The sequence below is a fragment of the Brienomyrus brachyistius genome, chromosome 3 (genome assembly GCF_023856365.1).
Source record: "Brienomyrus brachyistius isolate T26 chromosome 3, BBRACH_0.4, whole genome shotgun sequence".
In the NCBI taxonomy this organism is placed as follows: domain Eukaryota; kingdom Metazoa; phylum Chordata; class Actinopteri; order Osteoglossiformes; family Mormyridae; genus Brienomyrus; species Brienomyrus brachyistius.
The window spans coordinates 2,773,791-2,794,426 of record NC_064535.1 but is presented as its reverse complement, the minus strand read 5'-3'; the positions used below and the strand labels follow the sequence as shown (position 1 = coordinate 2,794,426).

Genomic DNA, 20,636 nt, shown 5'->3' with positions numbered 1-20,636 from the left:
TCTTAATGTAAATAACCTTTCATATCCTTATTTACTGTACAGATCCTGTTTGCAAATCGTTACCAGTCAATTATTTAAAGTCAGCTCTGATACGACAGAATGTATTGTTGTACCCACCCAGATACAGGATAAAGGCACTAATTCACACGGGTTAGAGGGCATGTGTTCTGTGCATTCTGCCTGTGAGGCCTTGGGGCCCCTCTGCCCTGCAGTCCACCCTCCACCCGATGTACACTTCAGGTTTCTCAGCTGGCGGATCGAGACCTAAAAGTGGCTCCGGAGACCATTTTTAGTGGATTTCCACCCCACCCTCTCATGTTGAAAGCTTTGATTGACTCCAATTTGATTGTCTTTGATTGTCTCCCCTCTCAATTTTTAATGATAATTTGGGTCTGGAACAAGGAGCACTATGGGTACTGAGACTTAACCGGGTGAGATCCTCTGCTTTAGGAGGCAGGGGTGTGACCCGAGGCCCCAGAGCCTGGGTCATGTATAGTGTACATGTCAGTCACATCACCCACATCATGTCTGTGCTGCACACCTGGGCACCATTAGCGATCACACTAGATGCATTCCATGTACAGACTAGCTAATGTGAGTACACTGTTACTCTTTCAAGAGAGACCCAGGGATCATTCACAACGTCAGAGAATCTCATCCGAAGGATTGCAGTATTTTTATAGCACAGTGTGACCATCACTGCACTGGGACCCACAGTCCCAGGCTTCTCTGTTAGCCACATCAACACCTCTCCCAGCAACAACCCAGTTTGCCTTGTTGGTCTCCCATCAAAGTACTGGCCAGGCCCAAAGCTGCTTAGCTTCCGGTGGATTGTCCAGTCTGAGCTACAGGTGGTACAGCTGCTGGATGCGGGAAGGTCAGCAAACCACTGTGGCTTGGAGCTCCCTGGTGTCCTGGCGTCCCCAATGGTGGAATGAGCTGTCGAACCATGTCTGGCCATCAGACTCCCTCTCCACCTTCCAGAAACACTTTAAGACCTGTCTGTTCCATGAATTTTACTCACAATTTTACCTTGCTCACCTGATTGTTTTTTGACTGCTCCTATGAGGCAGTTACTGGCCTTGGCAACAGTTTCAGTAGCTTTTTCCTTTGTAAATCGCTTTGTGTAGCTCCTTGTGTAGCTCCTGCTCCAATAAGTGCTGCCCCCTGTACCGTGGCATTCATCAGAAGCTCAGCCAAGTTGCACTTGTGCCTAGGTGACTCCTTGATAGAATGTATGTTTGCAATGGGGGGTTAGTTGAGGCCCCTTTTTGGCATCTTGTAAGGAAGGACAGAGCAAATCATTTTAATGGAGCAAATGATTGGAAAAGGTGCTTTGAAAAACTATTCAACACTGGAAGTGTAATCAGCTGCCAGCTTCCTGCCAGGAGAAAGCTGATCTTCTGCAAAATGACACAATTTAACCTGGCAACACCTCCTTCTCCAATACCCTTTATGAATGATGCAGTCGTTCATTATTGTTATTGTATATTTACTAAAACAATTTTCCTTCATCTCTTTTCCTGGCTTCTTAAAACAGCAGTGTTCTCAGTGGTTGACAAGTGGCTTTAAGTTGTAAAATTCCTATGTATTTTTAACGTAAAAACAACCACAACCACGAAAGACAAAGGCTGCAAAACAAAAACAAACGGAGATCTGTCCACATGTTTGTCTGCCTTTTATAATACATGTGCTCACCTCCATGTAAAACTAGCGTAAGTGATGTGGTAGTGTTCATGCCTTATTTGTGAAGTTCTTTTCGCAAGACACTACTCCCCCCCCCCACGGCCGGTTGCGCGCACCATACTCCGCCCCCCGCCGGCCACGCGCAGGCATAGTCCTTCCGGTTACCGTAAGGGCGTTTTTGCGGCAGCGTTCCGGAGCTGGGTGTTTTCCTGCCTGCCCTTACTGGAAGCTGCCTGCTATCATTCCTTGCCGTTATCGCTTTGTTCCCCCGTTTCCCAGGCTTCGGCGCCGATCTTCCTCGGCCTTCGGGATGCCGCCGCTCCTCACCTTAGCCTTAGTCGCTTTGGTCGCCGTCACACACGGTAAGTCCGGGCGGGTAAGTCGCGGCGGGTCCGCGCTGCTCCTTCGACGGCGTTAATGGGTTTTCTTTACCTGATCGTGTTGATTGTGGTCTCCAGTAATGGCTCCGATGGTCATACTGGGTGATGATTTGAGTTGGTTGACATTGTAAGGTCACCCCGGTATGTTTCGGTGAGCTTTGCTGTACGTGCCCAGGCTGTGGACGCCGTCGGCGGCGTGACTGTCGGAGGGTCCTGTTCCCAAACGCGATCGAGTAAATACGAGTAAACAACTGGAGGACTTTGCGGGATATGTCTAAGTACCACACCTGCATTGTAATGAAACTGTAATACGGAGATAAAACGATTAAATAATAATAATTTAAGAAACAGAGAAACCAAACTTCACTCGCATTTTACTGGCTATAAGTAGCTTCCATCCAACATTTCACATCAATTGACGCATTTGGCCCTGTTTATGCCCCCCCCCCCCCCCCAAAAAAAAAGTATATAATCAAAACCAACTAAAACATTCCCCAGGACCCCCCTAGATGGGTGGAGACCTCAACCCTCCCGATTCATTTCTTTAAACATCTTTAATTATCCGTTTTCATTCCTGCAGTATGTATTTTATATCAGTAATGTCGCAGAATTTTGACTCCATTCGCATGATAGATGTGCGGCAATGAAGAGTGCCTGAGATGTGATTTCTGGAGTATAGACCATAAAGATGCTGCATTAAGCATCGTTATCACAGGTCTGTTTATTGTATTGTGGGGCGAACTGGTTTAGTATAATCTGATCATATCAATTAACTAACGGAATCGTTTGTTCTCCGTTAGTTCAGGTAAAAAGGGAGATTGTGAATTTTTAATTGGATGGTTCTGATTATCTGTCTCTGTCTATATGTGTATCTTTCTGTCGCATAAAAGGAAATGTCCTTATTATGTTTTCAGTTTTGTTCTAAACCTGTGACTTTGGTGAGGGTCTGTGCTTAAACGCAGTGTGGCGCAGTGGGTTAAACCTTTGTGCCTGTAATCAGCAGGTCACTGCTTCAAACCCAGCCTCAGCACGTCTGCGGGCCAGGCCCTTAACCCCCAGCTTCCTACCTTAACCCCCAGGCGTAAAGGGAGTTGTAAAGACAACTTTCCCAAGGACATGTATGTATGGGTTACTGGCTTTGAAAATCACAGATCTTGCATGCTGATCCCACTGCCGGCCACTTTCTGCCTTAGTTGCAGCCGCGTTGCTCGGAGATCGTTTGCATGGGAGATTTCGCAACATAATGCAGCATTTCCACTGAAATGAACTGGAAGGTGTCAGCCATCTTGTTGGCCCAAATTTAGGATCGTAGCCAGTTATCTTGGAAGAGAATTCTGAATCAGTGGTTCTCAACCATTTTTGCACCACGACCCAATTATTACCATGGCACCTAGTGGTGACCCTATATCAAGTATCGGTTTAAATTAACGCTATGATCAAGCACGCAGTGCACCCTGCAATTTACGCCAATCGCACAAATCTGATTGGATGTGTCAGTGAATTTTAAATGAAGCATCTGTAGTTTGCCAAGCATTTGCAGACTCGAGACATGTTTATGTAGGTTAATTTTAGAATTGGGGCTGGAAAATCTGATCGTGGGTTTTTGGTTTGCGACCCATGGGTTGAGAATCACTGCTCTAGAGTTGCTGAACAAAAAAGTCCAGTTTTTTAAATTAAATGCGGTGTTGCGTTCGTTCTCTCAACAGCTAAGATTCGGCTCCCATTTTTTTAAAGCTGAAACCAGTTAAATTATTGTTGAGTTAACATTATTGTTATTATTGTTAAAATTATTGTTGAGCATAAATCAGGAAATGTCACTTTGGTTTATATTGCGGTTACTTGCGCCCGTCTGTTTCTGGGTATCGGATGTTTACTTTGTGTCAGCGAGAGGGGTCACGTCGGAATTTGACGATGTAAACGGTACTGAAGAGGTTTTTGTTCTATATAATCTATTCCGTAATATCTTCTGAATGCACCCTAGGCTACCATATCTAGAATAAAATGTGCCTGCCTGCTGCTTTTGTTCGAGGTCACCAAACAAAGCCCAACTTCGGTGCTGATTCCAACTTTCTCTTCTGAATAATGAAGGCTTAACACCTACACTTGCATTACAGGGTCTCGACACAGTCAATCTCTAAGTTCCTGCTGTCGGATGGTGTGTACAGAGCTAGGAAGGAAGACAGACACAGGAATATTTTTGTAGGTCATTTAAGAGGAAGTGAGTCGCATGCTGGGGACCACCGAGAGCCTCGTCTGCATCGTCTCTGATCTTTGGTCCACCAGCGTATAGCGGAGGGACCCTCAGTTGCAGGGAATCCTAGGTCTCACAAAAGCGTGTGTTACCTTTGTTGGGCCTGTTTTTGATTTAGGGCACGTTCCCACGGCACACACACACTGTACGAGGGGGTGCAGAGCAGCGTTTGGTAGCCAAGTGACAGATTAGACCATTACTGTGAAACCCGCAGTTCTCACATATGTAGGTCAGGTTGTTAAAGAGGCAGGCCATGCTAATTGCTTAATGCACCTTAAGCATATCTTAGTTTTTTTTCTTTTTAATTCCTAAAAATGTTCCTCTCTTCCTCTTTCTGCTTCTCGGCTCCATCTTGAAGAGCATGTGCCTAAGATGTGTGTCCATCCGCTAATGATGCCATTTAAACTTTGACGTGCAATTACTTATTGCTTTGTGACATTCAGGGTCTGTATGGTCGCGACACATCCTCGGCATTTAAACGTAGCATTCATTTTATTCTCTGCGTCTACACATCCACAGACATACATGCACAAACGGGTAATTGCAGCAAACAGTTGGCGTGTGAACATGCGTGATCAAAGGATGTTCACTGTAAACTTCACGTTTGTTGTGACGTCATTTGCCAAATCTTGCCGTTAGTTTTCGCCCACGTTACCCAAAACCGAACCAACTTCAGACCCACCTCCATCCTGTGTGCCGTATTCGTTAAGCGCTGTACTGTAAAATGACATTTCGATGCACACTGACGATAAAATTTATCTTTTTGTTCGCTAAACGTTTAAAATGTCATTTTAATATGAAACTCAGGATTGGACTTTCCCCCCACAGGGCCCTATATCTTTCTCAGAAATCTTTCTTGTCTATTTTTGTTGCATTAAGATAAGATCTTAGAACTTAATTGATTCATGTGGGGGGATTTTTTTGTGGAGTGGCACAGAAGAAATGAACGCCTCAAATCATAATCTGAGTATAAAATAAACAAAATGTAAAGTAAATCAGTTATAAAATCAAACATTCATTTGATAAGAGAGAAGTGTGCAACATGGCAGCACTGTGGTATGTTAATGTAGGCGTCCTGTTAAAGGCTATTAACGGGTATTAAGGGGTAGGGCTAGTGCCACAAAAAACTAAGTGAAGATTTCTCTTAAAATCAGAGTTAAGGTTTCCATAAACTAAAATCGGTTGATGAAAACACCCCTAAGTTGTCTTAAGGTTTCCTTAAAATCTTAAAGTTCACTTAAATACTTAAGTTGTTCTTGGTGTTGAACCCCTTAAAGTTCATTAATCAGTTGCACAAAAGACCTTAACAACCAAAGTAAGGAAAACTACTTCAGGTACTTCTGACTATTGTTCCATTCTGTTTACCTCGGATGCTGGAATTTGTCTGGGTATGATGTCACCCACAGCTTAACCACGTTCCAGTACAGCAAGTCAGAAAGCCGTTTAGCAAAACCAGAACCCTGTTTCAAACAGCAGGATTTCTTGCTTAGCTGGATAACTTGGCTGATTTCACTTACCCCGGTTAAAATGGCCTTTATCTTCATTCACTTACATTTAGGCCAGACTACTTTTAAATCTGCCAAGTTGTCTGCTTAAGCCAGAAATCCTGCTTGGTGAAACAGGCCCCAGTTCTAGTCCTGTTCATTGTTAGTCATTGTTACCAATATCAATTGATGGCACATTGCGCAATATTTTGTACATAAAACATTAGCAACACGCCCACAGGCAGCAGTTGGAGAGGACTGTGTGTGCGGCTGATTTAATGAGCCACGGATAAGACCTAGATGCTAATAAACAATATAAAACTACAGCTTTAACTTCGGTTGGTAAAGGCTGCAGCCATCTTGGATTCTGAGGTCACTGTTGTCTGAGTTGTTCTGACTTTGGGGGGCGTTTTTAGTTGCCATTTCTGACTAGAACCCCGGAATTTCTTAGTTGAAATGGAACACGGCATATATCTTAATGGACACGAGAAAAATGTTCCGCCACTCAGAGAATCCAGTGGATTTGCCTTATGATAAGTGCAGTGCAGTACAGTGGGGTACACCTTAAGAATCAGTGTCTAGCATCACTCTCTGAAATCCGTAAGGGGGCTGGAATAGTTTGTATCAGTCATGCACTGAGTTGTCTGCCTACCAGTAATTGCAGAGCTGTTCAATAAAACATTTGCATAAACTCTGGGAGGCTGTCAGATCATTACAATGAGCAAACCCAGATTTATTTGCTTGTTTGTCAATTATGTTTAGAATCTTGAAATTAATAATCAGTAAAAAGTTTGGTTTTAGGGATTTTAGCTACAGTTTATATGTAAGATTTTAAATTTTAAAAGCACCTCAAGACACTGGGGCAGTTGGTCTGAATTTCATCTGGTGGCGATGGTCTGTCCGCTGTTTCATCTGATCTCCTCAGCAAAGAAGTTGGAAAGCGCTAGAAGAAGAGCAGCCTGTCCGACTTCAGTTTCAGTGGAGAACTGAAATGTGAACATCCTCTTTTTTAAAAAAAATTAAAAAAATTAATAAAAAACTCATGTCCATGTTTGCTGAGCTGAACTAGTGAACTTCCTTCAGCCAGTGATTTCCCAATCTAGCCCCCGGGGCTCACATTTTTGCTTGGGAGCTGAGGGAGCTGCAGTGTTGGCTTCCTGGCAGGCAGCTCGGAGGTAGCAGAAACATGGACTGACTGTGAGACCCCCGAGGACCGGATTGGGAAACACTGGCTTAAGTTACATCAGTTTATTGCAGTGTCTCAATGCCCCCCCCCCCCCCCCCCCCCCCCCCCCCACCCAGAGCCCATTCTCAATCTGCTTTTCAGACAAACCGAAAAATTATTATTCTAAAAGGTTCTTCTGGTGGAAGGTCCACGATCGGTCTCGTCTTCACGTGCCATTTCCGAGACGTACTGATACGCCACAGCAGTGGCTGGGGTCTGACTCCCCTGCGTGGGGCCGTGCTCCTGCGAGTACGTCTGTTTGGGCTCGTGTGGGTGAGAATAGCACATGGATTGCGAGCGGGGAGGCCATGCCTTGTGTTTCCTGACAGCCGAGGGACTCCTCTCACCCACAAAAACTTTCTCGTGGGGGTCTTTCTTTTCCCCCCTTGTTGAAGTGACAAAACCTAAGAGTGTGACTTCCTGCTTAAGCGACGCCGCATGACCCCGTGACCGCAATGGTGTTACTGAGAACCCCCCCCCAACCTCCCACCTTACCTGCTGTTGTTATAGTGGCCGCATGCTCAACGCACAGACAAAACGACAACCCGACACGTTTGCGAGAACGATCTGTCACAAACTTAACAGGACCCTGCCTTGTTCGTTCCATGTCACTCTGCAGCTGTAAACGACACATTGTGGCGAGTGCAGGAGACTCTTTAATAAAGGAGATGACAGCTTTTTTAAAATGGAAGTTACCGTCTTCATTAGCAACCACTAACGGTTTAATACCAGCAGTGGCACCAACGGGGAAGCCGACGATTTACAGGACTGTCACGGTTAGACGCAAACGCTGCATGGTTACATTTACTATTAACAGAAATACACAAATGCATATTCATTTGCACTAAAGTGCAATGCAGCGCAAAGCATGCTGGTAACTGCATAATTAGTCTTACTGACCAACCGCGCTGAATCACATTTATGTCAGCCAATCATGTCGGTGGCATCAGAATGAAACGATGTTGATTCCGTCAATGCATGCTTTCAGGTTCCAAGCAGAGATGACTGGGAATGAGCTTTGGTTACACACAGGACTGTGCAGCGCAAGGGCCGTTAGCAGGAAAATGCTCCTTGAGTGTTTTAGTCAGCACTGGGCGATGTGAAGTGAGTATCTCTGGGAAATGCTAGTATATGTAGCCTGTCATTTCACAGCACAGAGGCCCTGTTATGCTTTCCTGGGTTCATGTAAAAGATCTGCAAAGTCTTAAGGCCCAAAGCTGACACTAACTAAAGAAGCTCTCGGTCTACTGTAATCTGCCTGAAATGTCTTGTTGGAATTCCAGCCCTTACTTCCGTGACATGGTGAGGTAATCTCGTAACATGATCCATTATTGGCCACTTGCCTGGCAAGATCTGTCTGCAGACTGCAAGACAAGGGTGGAACCTGTAGGGCCAGCTGACCAATTAGAGCACATTGGGCTCATTGGAGGTGGGGCTTAAACCTCTAACAAAGCATTCAGAGTTAGTGAATAGAGATGTACAGTATGAGAAAAATAATGTTTCTGGACACTGCAGCATGTAAATCTATCGTGCTGTAGACCCCAAAAATAAAACTATGAACAGTGAAAATGAGCACAATAAGGTTCTTTTAATGACCGTGGACAATAGATCTCCCACTGGGAAAGCCTCACCTCTGTCCATTTGAAGGGGCAGCTGGAAATGACCTTGTTCAACGCTCCATCCACCGGAAATTTTGTTAAATTTCTTCAAAGAATGTGGATTTTTGTTTGGAGCTTAGTACTAGTTAGAACTGGTTGACAATTATCGTTTTCATGTATTTACGTACATTTTGTTTGTAAATCCTAATATATTGATTTGCTTTGAAAAAATATTTAAAGTCTCTCACCAGCTCAGTGACTTACTGCATAGCAGAATAACTTGTGTCACATACACTAGGAACTGAAAGGCTCAATTTTGCTTAGCATGACACAAATATCACTACAGCACAACTGTAATGCAAGTACATCTTAAAAGATGACATTCGTACTTTACAAACTGGGTCGGCCGCCGGCGCCCTGACAAACCACGAGTCCACTGTGGTACCAGTAATGTTAGTTTTTTTCCCCTCAAACTGACAGATTTGCTGTCTGCTACGTTTTAATCGATAACATGCGCTATTTAAACAGTTATTTTTACAGTTATTGTATTGGATACCCTCTGCCAATTAATGTGACTTTTGAATAACGTTGTGCCGTTAAGGCATGATTGTTTAAAGATGGGTATTTCTTCCTATGTAGCTTGTGCTGCTGCAGAATATTGTCTGTGATTTAAATTTCTCGGAGGTGACGCTAACCATTAATGGGAAGGCTTAAGAGACATTGGAGTAGTGCGTCTTTATCTCGTTCGCCGCCATTACCTCTGTGTTCCTTACATTGTGCTCTTCCAGCCATGGGGATTACTGGTCTACTGTTGATTGGTTGAGACTGTAGTGTTAATGTGTGTTTTTTAAGTGTAAAAATACCTTAAGTTCATTACAGCCATATGACCATTTACTCCCCCTTTCATAGTCATCTGGCTTTGAGGGAAAAAGTCTTCATTTTCAATAAATGTGATTTATGTGTGTTTCATTTGTTAATCAAATGTCAGCCTCACTGTACGTAACAAACCGGGAGTCATTTTACAGTCTGAGACCAAATACAAGAGGTTCACCAAGTGACAGGGTCATGACCGACGAAGATGTTTCTGTGATTAATGTGAACTTGCCTTGTGTAGGACAGGCTCAGTATTATGCATGGGGGGTCTGGTTCCGTACTGGAAATCCACGTGTTTGGAAACTGATGATAGATAGCGACATGTTTTATTGATTGTAACCCTACATCTAGCTCCACAGAGGTATTTTATTTATTACCGTATATTTAGCTTGGTAGCAACATGTTTACTTAACCGGCATGATATCAAGTATAACCGTAATAAACAGATACTAGCGATTTTTGCTTTAATGATATGCATTTAACTGCTGACTTAATTATGTTGCAGGTAGTATATTACACATAATCCAGATTTTTAGGCACTGACTGAAGCAGAAGTTGTAAAGTTGTTATATATGAGAACGTTATAAGACGGTTACTGACCGTTAACCGGAGTCCTAAGCAGTTTCCTGTCTAAGTGCTAGATCAGCTTGTCCCTCACTGACTCCCTTCATGACCATAATCCACTTGTAGCATCTGTATTGAAATCATCGCAGAACACTGGGGAATCGTTGGTACTTTTCCTGCTTATGTCATGGTATAATGGCTCATTTAATGTCGGCCCGGAACGTTATTTCAGCTGCTGAGTCATTTTCTGAACCTTTTATGACGGGTTTCAAGCCGTGCTGGAAGTCGAATTAAATCAATTTTAGATTGTACTGCACCCTGCTCAAGTTCTGTGTTCCATCTCATTGATCCTGTCAGACTGCTGCAGTCAGGGTTAAGGTATTATGGAGGAAGAGCAGAAGTGCTTTGCTGCCCCCCAGTGGTCGGTCAATGTTCGTCTGCATTTGAATTTGATGTAAACTTTGTGTTCTTTCAGCAATCAAGGTCATTAGGTTTCCTTTTTTTTTTTTTGCCCGCAGCCGTCCCGCCTCCCGAAAATGTGACCGTCCATTGTCACAATCTGGAGAACGTTGTTTTCTGGAACTACAGTCAGCCCAGCCTTCTGCCGCGCTTTGTGGTGTACGTCTGTGGGTACTCAAGGTAGGTGCTGCGCGTGTGCGTGCATGCGTGTTTGTGTTTTACTGCATCTCCCTTCGGTTGTACCTTAATTGTGACTCACTGCAATTACTGCATATCTGGCTGCAGTGGGCCGGCACTGGTGGAGAGCTGCAACTACACCAGAGACTACTTCTGCAACATTTCTACTGAAACAAGGAACATCGATGAACACTTCTACATAAACGTGACCGCCGTGGTGGGGAAGAGCGTGTCCCTGCCCACCGATTCGACCCCGTTCTCCTATTCCACGTTCTATGACGGCCAGTGTGAGTTTTACCTCTTTTTTTGTGCGTGACAGCTTCTGATTGGCGCGTTGGTGAAATGCACGCCTCCTCCAGGGCTTGCCCTGTCTGCCCCCTGGTGGCGGCGGCTGCCCTGTGCTTAATGTCACCCGCGGTCCTGCAGGCACTCAGCTGCCACTTGGTGTCACTGTTGAGCAGCCATTCATCCGACCCAATGTAAACGCTTCATTTAGAATAGTGGGGGTCGAAGTGTGATATAAGAAGTAAAGAGCTCTTCTGGCCCTGCTGATGAACCATTAGGCTCCGCTTGCTTTGATCCATTCAGAAGGACCCAGGAGGGAGATTCTGAACTATTGCAGTAAATCAGAAAGGGGCCGAGGTTCTCATACAAAAGCCATCCAGCTTAAAGTTCAAGGCGTTAAAAATTTTCAAGGGTTATTAGTTTAGCGGAGCAAATGCAAACTTATGAGTTATTCATAATTTGTAATTCATTCTCAGGCAAACTGGATTTCCCTAAACCAACCCTGAACATGGACCAAGACTCGATTACGATTACATTCCTTCACCCGCTTCACGAGTATGAGAAATTACAGGACATCCGTAACATAGATGACTACAGCTTGTTCAAGTTTGAAGTCATGACCAAGGATAAGGTGAGTAAGTCTTGATGTTGTATTCCACAGCTGCGCTGTCAGCAGACAGATTGTCTTGGTTGCCCACGAGTTCTTGACGGGAGCTGGATTTCTCTCAGTGCTGCCGCTTTATGTTCTTACAGGTGGCGAGTTTTGAATGCGACGCCGAGGAAGAGGAGCCCTGCACGGAGACTATTAAAGTCAATGGGTCCGAAAGACACTGCCTGAGATTAAAGGGAGGCATGAACGGGGTTGTCACCTCGCTAGAAGAGGAGGTGTGCGTAGGGGTGGCCCCCAAACCCGGTAAGGAAGCCTTTGTAATGTGTGCCTGTCTTCCAAGCCGCAGATCAGCATCTTGTCGTTAGCTTTTGCGGTGTGTTAGACTGCTCTTAAGCCACGTCTGTCTTGCAGATCTGGCGTATTATGCCGTGGTTGCCGTGAGCACCATCACTGTGTTTGTCGTCATCCTGGTTTTTGCGGTGATGATGTACAAGAAGATCACCAGTGCGAACAGCTCCCTTCCCAAAACCGTGGTAAGTTCTAGGGAATCCTGGTCGTTTTGGACCTCGTAGGTTTATCCCTGTGGAGGAATTTAACAGGGATGTTGCATAAAATGCAGGCAGTACGCCGGTGTTCCTGGGGCCAGTGTGCTGACTGGTTGACGCGACCCTTGCTGATTGTCGTTCCCAGGTCTCGGTTTTCACGCACTCCTCCTCGACGGGCACGTTCACAATGAAGCGGGAGCCCATTCTGCTTCCGGAGTCAGTCGGCAGCCCCACCAGCACAGACGAGCTTCTGAAAAACCTGGAGAGCCCCCCCCTGACCAGAAGCACGTCGGACACCGACTGCTCTCGCTTTAAGATCGGCGTCTGCCGGCCCGACACGTCAGAGGGCAGTCAGGGTACCGAGGGCGAGGCGGAGGAGGCGGAGACTGCGGGTTTCAGTGGGTCAGGCTACGACCGACCCAAAATGCCCTTTGAGCAGCACAGCCAGGTGGAGATGAGCCCAGGGGACTTCGTGCACGGCTACAGGAAGTGAGATTTAGGCCGACACCCTCCGCTTACGTGCACAACCAGACCTTAGTGTTCCCTCCTCCCACCCTGAGCCGAGGATAGCTGGTGAATTATGGTGAAGCCCCCCACCTAGACCCTGGCAGCATCACTGCTAAACCAGGCCTGGGAGGAGCCCAGTAGCGGAATGTAGCGGGAAATTTCCCGCTGGTGCATGGGCGTGGGGTGGGAGGATATAAACCCGCAGCGCTTCTTCCCAGCACGAGCCTGCCCTAGGAAGCACATCATGTCCTTCTGCTTTCAACTTGAGCATTGTGCCTCTGGGCCTAGAGGCCGGCTAGGAGAGTTACGCTTCCTGTAGTTTAAGAAGAGGGCCATACCTAAGTAGCTACCAGACCATTAAAAGAATAGTTGCCCAAAAAATGCATCCAAGCTCTACATAGATAAACTTGATTAATCTCTGGGGGAACATTAAGCATGTTGCGTGTCCTGCACACAGTGGCAGGTCCAACACAGCCTGTAATATAGCTGCTGTCTCTATCTGGGTTCATGTTTAGCTCAGGTCTGCTACATTTCTTATGACGTTTTTTTTCCTTGATTTGTTTGACAGATGTGAAGGTGGTGCTTGATGTTCCATCAACAAGCTTTATCTGTTAAGGTCTTCTGTAGTTTTGTCTCTGTCTGCGTTCTCAAAGTGCAGTTCCATGGCGGTCGGAATTTCCATTTACGCTTTTTAATTTTGATTATTTTTTTTCAAGTGTAAATCTTCAACCGGCTGTCATTCTGCTCTTCCTGTTTTCTAGTGAAGCCCTAAGTCTTTATTCTGGGTCCAGTGACTGAATTTCGGCAGGTGCTCAGTTAGGACAGAGGGTAAGAGACAGGCGTGACTGGATTTGTAGGATGCCGATCGTTCTGTGTGTGAATCACCTCACCTGCCGTTTTGCCTCAGGGGTCCGTTGTCTCGTGGCCACTGGGGGGGGGGGGGGCTGCTGTTGCCGGCACAACTCGGTGGCCGTAGGTGCTTATGAGTGGAACGTCGCGAAGGAGGGGGACCCCTGTCACCTTTCTGCGGAACATGGAGGCTACCCAGAATGGGGCGGAGCCTATCAAAACAGGCTAGGACTGGCTGTCAACTTGTCGATTGTTTGTACTAAATTGTAAAAGCATAAATTCATATGGTTGCTTTCTGTTTAGTTGAAACTAAAATTTGAAAGACACATTCGATATTCATTTGAAATGCTGAAACTTTGTAACCATCTCTCAGGCATGGTGCAGTTCATACTGGAAAATCTAGATTCAGAATGATACTCACCCATTTCAGCTCATTTCATCCTGAATGTGCAACAGCAACCAAACCACTAAGAATCGACTGTGTTTATCAATGATTGTTGGGTAGCTAGCAGGCTAGCTGTGTGCTGTAAGTTTGAATGTGATGTTATGGTTGACGTGGAGACTCTATAACAGTGCCTTTGATAAGTAGGGTATAGTGTTCGGTTTGCTTCCTTTGCGGAGTGGGACGGAGAGACCTGCCATTGACCGAAATTGGTAATAGAAAGGAAAGGAATGATGTGTAAGCAGAGGACAGACAGGGCTGGGGGGGCACAGGTGGGGGCAACATTGATGACAGTGAGGCCAGAAAAATGATTACTGTCAAAGCACCTTGGAAAAACCCATGCGTGGGCAGAGCAGGAAGCGTCTGCTGGCCGAGGGGAACCGCGCTGAGCAGGATGAGGTGGGTCTAGGATGATGCCGAGAGAAATTTGCAGGGAAACTTGTATGAAGAGATAAGTACGTATTTTTAGAAATTTGCACGTTTCCTTTGTTCTTTACATTTTCTGTAAACAAAAAAAGCAAACTGGACCTTTATCTCCGAAGGGGGTCCATCAGGCTCCATTGGTCTGTCTGAATCCTCAGATTTTGCCTGATAATTTCGAGCCACGTACCTTTAGACATTTGCTGACGTCCTGCCTTCCTTTTCACTGCAGTGATTCTACGTCACTTATGCTACATCATCTGTTATTTGTAACATCCTTGTGGAAATGAAACCATATTAATCGTTACGTCATTAAAATCATCCGAAGCGGCTTCTCTCTGTTTAATCAGAACCTGTGATGTTTCTTTGGCCTCTCAGCCCGATTGGCTCTATTATTTTTTTTGATTATTGATCAATTTAAATCTGCATTATATTGCTTACACTGATCTGTCAAACACCACACTCAGCAATAAAGGCAATGTTTATCTCGAACAACTCATGTTCTGTCCTAACTTATTAAAAATAAAAATGTACCCCAGACAGCTGGTCCAGAGAAGCCTCGTTTCAAAGGATTTAATTTATATTTTACCAGGGTAAGGCATTGTTCATCTGGGGAATTTGCAATGAGGGAACAGCAGCGTGGTCTGGCCAGAAAGTGCCTTTTAATGGCGAGTGTAAATCAGACGGAGGGGCGAATGGGGGGGGGGTACTGAAATACTGCTGTCAGCCTCAATGGGAACGGCGCCACGGCAACCAGGTCAAAAGGTTGTCAGGGTTCATGGCAACGGGCTCCCTGTCTCTCCCCATGTGCACCCCCCACCCCCCCGTCCCCCCACAGAGCCCCGCTAGCCCGGTTTTCCCACGTCACTGCCTTGGTTTTGGGGCACGGCCCCCCCCTGTCCTTCTACTGCCTGAATACCCGGGCTGGCGAGCGGAGGGGCCTGATTCATGGGGAACGTGACAGAACGTGCGACCCAAACACCCCGGCTGAAAGCAGGGCTGGGCGTGCAGCGCCTACGTCCTGCATTACTAGTGAAACACAAGTTCTTTTCATATAAACAATTTAGCAAGATGCAGAACATTCTGGGCTAACCCCCCCCCCCCCCCCCCCCCCCATATAACACAGCAGTAATCAGCTCTGACTCTTTCATATTTACCATAAACTTGAAGTGGGTCAGAACGAACACAAAGGGGATTATGATGAGGAAGCAGCAGAAAGGTCAGCCGCCATTTCACCGCCGCTGATGACATTTTTACTGCCCCGGATCACGGTAACCTGAGAAGACAAGTGATCGCTTCTCCTTTCATCTGTTCACCAATTATCTAATAATAGTTAAGTTTTGTCCTGTGATGGATCAGCATGAGGTTTGGTTTGGCTCTCAATCCCCCCCCCTCCCAATCTGCGTAAACCAGTGGTCACCACCTTGCTGACTGGCTCCCCCCGAGTCGGCAAATCATATCATTGAGATACTTCTCCACTTGTCACTTTTCCCAGATGCCAAGGACCTTGGCTTTGTGTTGCTGATGGAATATGGGCCCTGGGAAAATGGTGGCAGACCCCCCAGGAAAGGCAATGAGGGTGGTCTTGTGTTGGTGATGATTTACAGTCACGAGGGTGAACCTTTCAGCTGTGTAATCTGATGCACGGATCAGTGTGCACGCATTCCTCCACCACTGCCGCAGTTGAGGCAGGACCTCTCCTGGTCGACGCTCCCCTCCGCAGTATCTAAGACGGCAAGACAGCACCAATTCCTCCTCCGCAGGTTAAAGAAGTTCATCAGCCCATGTCACATCCTGAGGAATTCCGACAGGCGTGCACTAGAGAGTAACTGGATTGGCTGACACTCCACGTGGTATGGAAGCAAACGGCCCTCCATCTCCAACCCCTGCAGAGTGAGGATGACAGCAGCAGCCTATCGCTCCATGTGATCTGCCTCACATGCAGGACATCTATACCGTAGGTGCCTAAAGAAACTAGAGCCCTTCCCAGGGACCACAGTCAACGCGGCTACAACTCCTAACATCGCAGCGTCGACTCATGGACAAACAGACCCCATAACAGCATCTCCTTGCAGGTAGTAAGGCTACTCTTCAGCTGATCAGGCCATTTGGCATAAACACTTTGTACCATTTTGTCTCCCTCTATTCTGTTATCTTTTATTTATGCTATTCTATTTCATTAACGTGTTCATCCTTAACCTTTCTTTTTGCTTTACTACACAGAGGTCTCATGGTAACTCATTTCATTATCTGCGTCTACTGCCATATGGCGTCACGTTGGGCCATACTGGAAAGCTGAAGTAGATGTTCATGTCCATTGCCCTGAATGTTCTGTTTCTTGATTTTGCACTATAATTCGGCACCTGTATTTCCACCTTCAGGCTATCGTTTATTCCTTGATTTAAATGTCACACCTCTATTCAGCGTGCTGATATGCTATAACATGCCACATTTGTGCTTCCCAGAAACCAGACATTCTGTTATGGTCACTTCTCCAAACCTGTAACTTCCTCGACGGTGGCTTTAAAACTCAGGCGGCGCCCAGGTAGGACACCCAGAAGCGGCCTGCTGACTGCACTAAGATGCTGCCCCTCCCAGCGGTCCTGCTGCTATGCACGGTCATGCTCAGCCAGCCTCACGGTACGGTCTTTACACCCACCCTCGACCTGAGTCTTCTGTGTTTGTGTGCATCAAAAGAATAAACTTACTGTAAAATTCAGCTTCAGGCAGCGAGGAGAACATCAGCAGTCCTGTTCTGCGGGAAGTGAGGTTTCACTCAGTGGATTACCAGAATTTTCTGCACTGGAAGACCCAATCACACCCTGACGGAAACCAGAAATATTTTGTTCAGTACAAAGTGTGAGTAGACCCTGCGGCTGTCTTTGGGCTTTGAGTCTGGCATTTTAACTAATGATGGGGGGGCATTGTTTAGTGGTAAGTCTGCTGTCACCGGCAGAGCAAGAATGTAAAGCATGAGATCAAGATCCCGAGGTTGGGTAAGGATAGGGGGCTGGTCTCTCTGCGTGCCTCAGCAACATGGGGCTCCCCATCACCTCTGACACGCTAACTGTCCATGCCACAGCTATGGCGAAAAGCACTGGACCATCGCAAGACACTGCCAGGGCATCACACAGCTGTACTGCGACCTGAGCCAGCAGACGTCAGACCCCTGGGAGAGGTACTACGCGAGGGTGCAGGCGGAGGTCTCGGGTCACCAGTCCAGCTGGGTGCTCAGTCCCCGGTTCAACCCACACTGGGAGAGTAAGTATCTCAAACAAACCCGACTGATTCAGTACCTCTGACCTCCCATTAACCATCCTGCTTAGCTCACAGACCCCACCGGGAATCACCTTTTGTGATCTGTGCAGCGTCAGTGAGTCCTCCCGCGATGAGGCTGAACGTGAGAGAAGGAGCCGTCGTGGTCCGACTCAAACCACCGAAATCCCCCTACCGGAGGAGACGAGGCAGCTGGATCTCCATGAAGAAGCTGCAGAAGCTGACGTACAGAGTCTACCTCACGCACAGTAGCTCCATACAGGCAAGTTCCACCAGCATTTAATGTCTTCCTTGTGATTGAGACAGAGAATCAGAGCTGGCTGAATGCCAAGTCACGTATTGCCAGGAAAATGAAACTAGTGTGAGAAGAAGTGGTCCATCATTTCCAAATGTTCCCGTGGATGAAGGGAGCTGCTGTTCATCCACGCCGGGGCATCAGATAAACTAAATGAAGGCCCACTGTGCCATAACTTACAATCAGGTTGAAAAACCATGTGATTAGCGGTTAGCCTAGCTACAGCCAGCTGCCTGTACGAGTCGTAATGTCGACGCGATCTGTGACAGCGGCGTCAGATCTCAGCCCCGCTCAGCTGATCAGCGCCGATCGCAGGGGCGAGCAGATCTTAGTGGCATGAATATTAGGGTCATGTGAGTGGTGACAGGGCGTAATGACATCAGCGGTGACAGTGAGTAGCCTTTTCTCAGGCAGTGTGTGAACCCTTAACAGGTGCTTAAGGGCGATTTATGAAACACGAGGTTCTGAAATCCATGGTTTGGGGAGATTATTTTTGCGCAAGTTCGTTTCCTATTGTTTTATGTTCTGGCTTGGCTCTGAAAGAGGGGCGGGGCTCTGAAAGAGGGGCGGGGCTCTGAAGTAGAGGTGGGGCCCCGAAAGAGAGGTGGGGCCCCAGCTGAGGCAAATATAACCCAAGTAATGAGAATCACTGTGCCCGCTGCTGCTTGGTCATTGTAATACAGATGCAAATATAATGAAGAGTAGCTCACTGATCACTGACAGTCTGCAGTGTGACCTTTCTGGACTATCTAGTGCTGAACGGTAGTGGGGCCACGTAGGTTGTTAGGCTAAGCTATGTGATCACGTGTCCAAGACAGGATTTAGGTAGTAAGTGTATTTCCAGTGTATATTTAGTAGGGGGTGTAATTGCACACACAACTCACAATTCTGTATAAAGCTCGGTTGTGGGTTTACGGTTTGGTGAAATGTTGGTACTGGTGGGAGAATTTAATTAGTAAATATTTATTAGTAAAACTGCAAACACAAATAGTTGCAATTCAAAGGTAAAGCATCTGTCCGAATAACAAAAGCTGAGGGATGTTTATTTGCATGCTGTAAAAACATTTCTGCAAAATAAATTACAAAAACACCATAACATCATAATGAGGTAATTTGTGTGTTGAGTGCTAGCAAATAAACACCCTGTAAGCTAAAGTTACTGGTCTGAATTTCCTGGTAAAAGTGCTTTATGCGCTACAGGGACACTATCTTGCGCGTGCGGTTCCTGCCTTGCGCTGGCCGTACACACACCCACATGCTGTCCTATCCGAGTTCTGGCGGGAAATGGCTACACTTGAAGGAGCGTTGAAAGTGGGACACATTCTGCCTTCAAATCTAGCCCTGTAAGGATGCAGCACCTGAATTCGGACACAGCCAATGAATATCTAGGCAAGTCTACCTGCTGAGTGACACCCCCTGGAGGGCAGGACATGGCATGGCCATAGCAGCTGTACAGCCCTATCAATAGCTCTGGTCATCTTGGGTCCTCCTGATTGTACCACATGGTTGTGGCTGTTGGTCACGTTTTGGGGGTCAGGTCTGAGCAGCCTGTCACTCACCTTTTTTGATCAGGACGTGTTCGAACTGGACGGCCACGTTACCCTGCTGGTGATAGAGCATCTGCAGGCAAAAACCACCTACTGTCTCCAGGCTGAGTCCCACCTCTCCCGGCTGGGCCGCACTGGGGATCGTGGCCCCCAGTCCTGCGTCACCACTCCGTAAGGGGCGTCTCCTGCCCCCCCCCCTCCGCAGGTAGGGTGGCAGCCTGCAGCTCCGTGAAGAAAGTTCACCATTATGCTAAAGTGCCAGAGATCAGGCTTTGAAAGCGGCCGGTTTCACCACATGCTACCGACCACTGAGAGATTATGACACAGGATTTCCTGTAAAATAAGCAACACTGCCAAATGTCAACTTCTGTATGCGAAAATTAGGCCACTGCAAGCAGAACATTGTGCCCACTCACACGAATGCCAACGCATTTCCTGTTTCTGGCCGAGAACCTCCCATAATCCTGGTTTTGCTTTTTCTAGTTTTTTTTACTTTACTTCATTACGGTGACCTTAAATATTATAGAAATGTCTCTGGATTTCCCTGCATGGTGTGACGACAAAGAATGTTCAGTCTTTTTCTTTTTCGCCAGGGCCTTGCTGGGGGGGGGGGGGGTGTACCCTCTCTGAATCTCACGGCTGAACCCCACTCTGGCTGCAATCAGAGCGCTGCCTGGTTTTTGACGTCAGCTCCTGCATCTCAAGAAGCCTCCACCAGTGAATAGTACTGGCATTATCTGTATGGAAACGCCTGCCCTAAGATGCGAGGAGCCAGGAGCTGTAGCCGGGAATCGATGGTGTTTCCCTTTTCTTTATGGTGATGAAGATGCAAACAATTGCCGATGAACTGAGGAAATGATCCCTGTTTGATTGTATGATATACATAAACGGAAGAAAACTGCGGGCGTGTTTGAGAAATGGTTGCCATTACATGCGATTTTACATGCGATTTTTACATGCGACTTACTGAAGTTCAAGGCACTTAAATAAACCATCAGCACAAGACGAACACAAACATCTCAATATTAACCCTACTCGTACCTGGCATGGGGTAACTTGCAGTCAGTATGAGACCAGACTTTTAAAAAAGACACGACCGGACTAACCAGACTGAACATGACCACATATCATATGAGCATTTATGGTCATATTTCACAGCAGTG

At 46.6% G+C, this 20,636-nt stretch overlaps 2 protein-coding genes across 4 annotated transcripts; both read left to right on the top strand.

The window, feature by feature from the left end:
- The first annotated feature begins 1,831 nt into the window (after positions 1 to 1,831).
- Positions 1,832 to 14,850, top strand: ifngr1l (interferon gamma receptor 1-like). The gene is made up of 7 exons (XM_049007167.1): positions 1,832 to 2,048; positions 10,580 to 10,700; positions 10,806 to 10,984; positions 11,459 to 11,613; positions 11,736 to 11,895; positions 12,004 to 12,125; positions 12,283 to 14,850. Exons 1-7 carry the CDS (start codon positions 1,997 to 1,999, stop codon positions 12,628 to 12,630), a joined length of 1,137 nt encoding a protein of 378 aa, XP_048863124.1. The 5' UTR covers positions 1,832 to 1,996; the 3' UTR covers positions 12,631 to 14,850.
- Positions 14,851 to 15,456: 606 nt separating this feature from the next.
- il22ra2 (interleukin 22 receptor, alpha 2) lies at positions 15,457 to 20,374 on the top strand. Of its 3 annotated transcripts, none has more exons than XM_049007170.1 (6): positions 15,457 to 16,208; positions 16,317 to 16,995; positions 17,076 to 17,214; positions 17,438 to 17,616; positions 17,724 to 17,893; positions 19,499 to 20,374. In XM_049007170.1, exons 2-6 carry the CDS (start codon positions 16,938 to 16,940, stop codon positions 19,646 to 19,648), a joined length of 696 nt encoding a protein of 231 aa, XP_048863127.1. In that variant the 5' UTR covers positions 15,457 to 16,208; positions 16,317 to 16,937; the 3' UTR covers positions 19,649 to 20,374. The 3 variants fall into 3 exon arrangements, with proteins under 3 accessions (XP_048863127.1, XP_048863126.1, XP_048863125.1); XM_049007169.1 differs by having other exon boundaries at positions 15,457 to 16,430; positions 16,821 to 16,995; XM_049007168.1 differs by having other exon boundaries at positions 15,457 to 16,995.
- Positions 20,375 to 20,636: the final 262 nt, after the last annotated feature.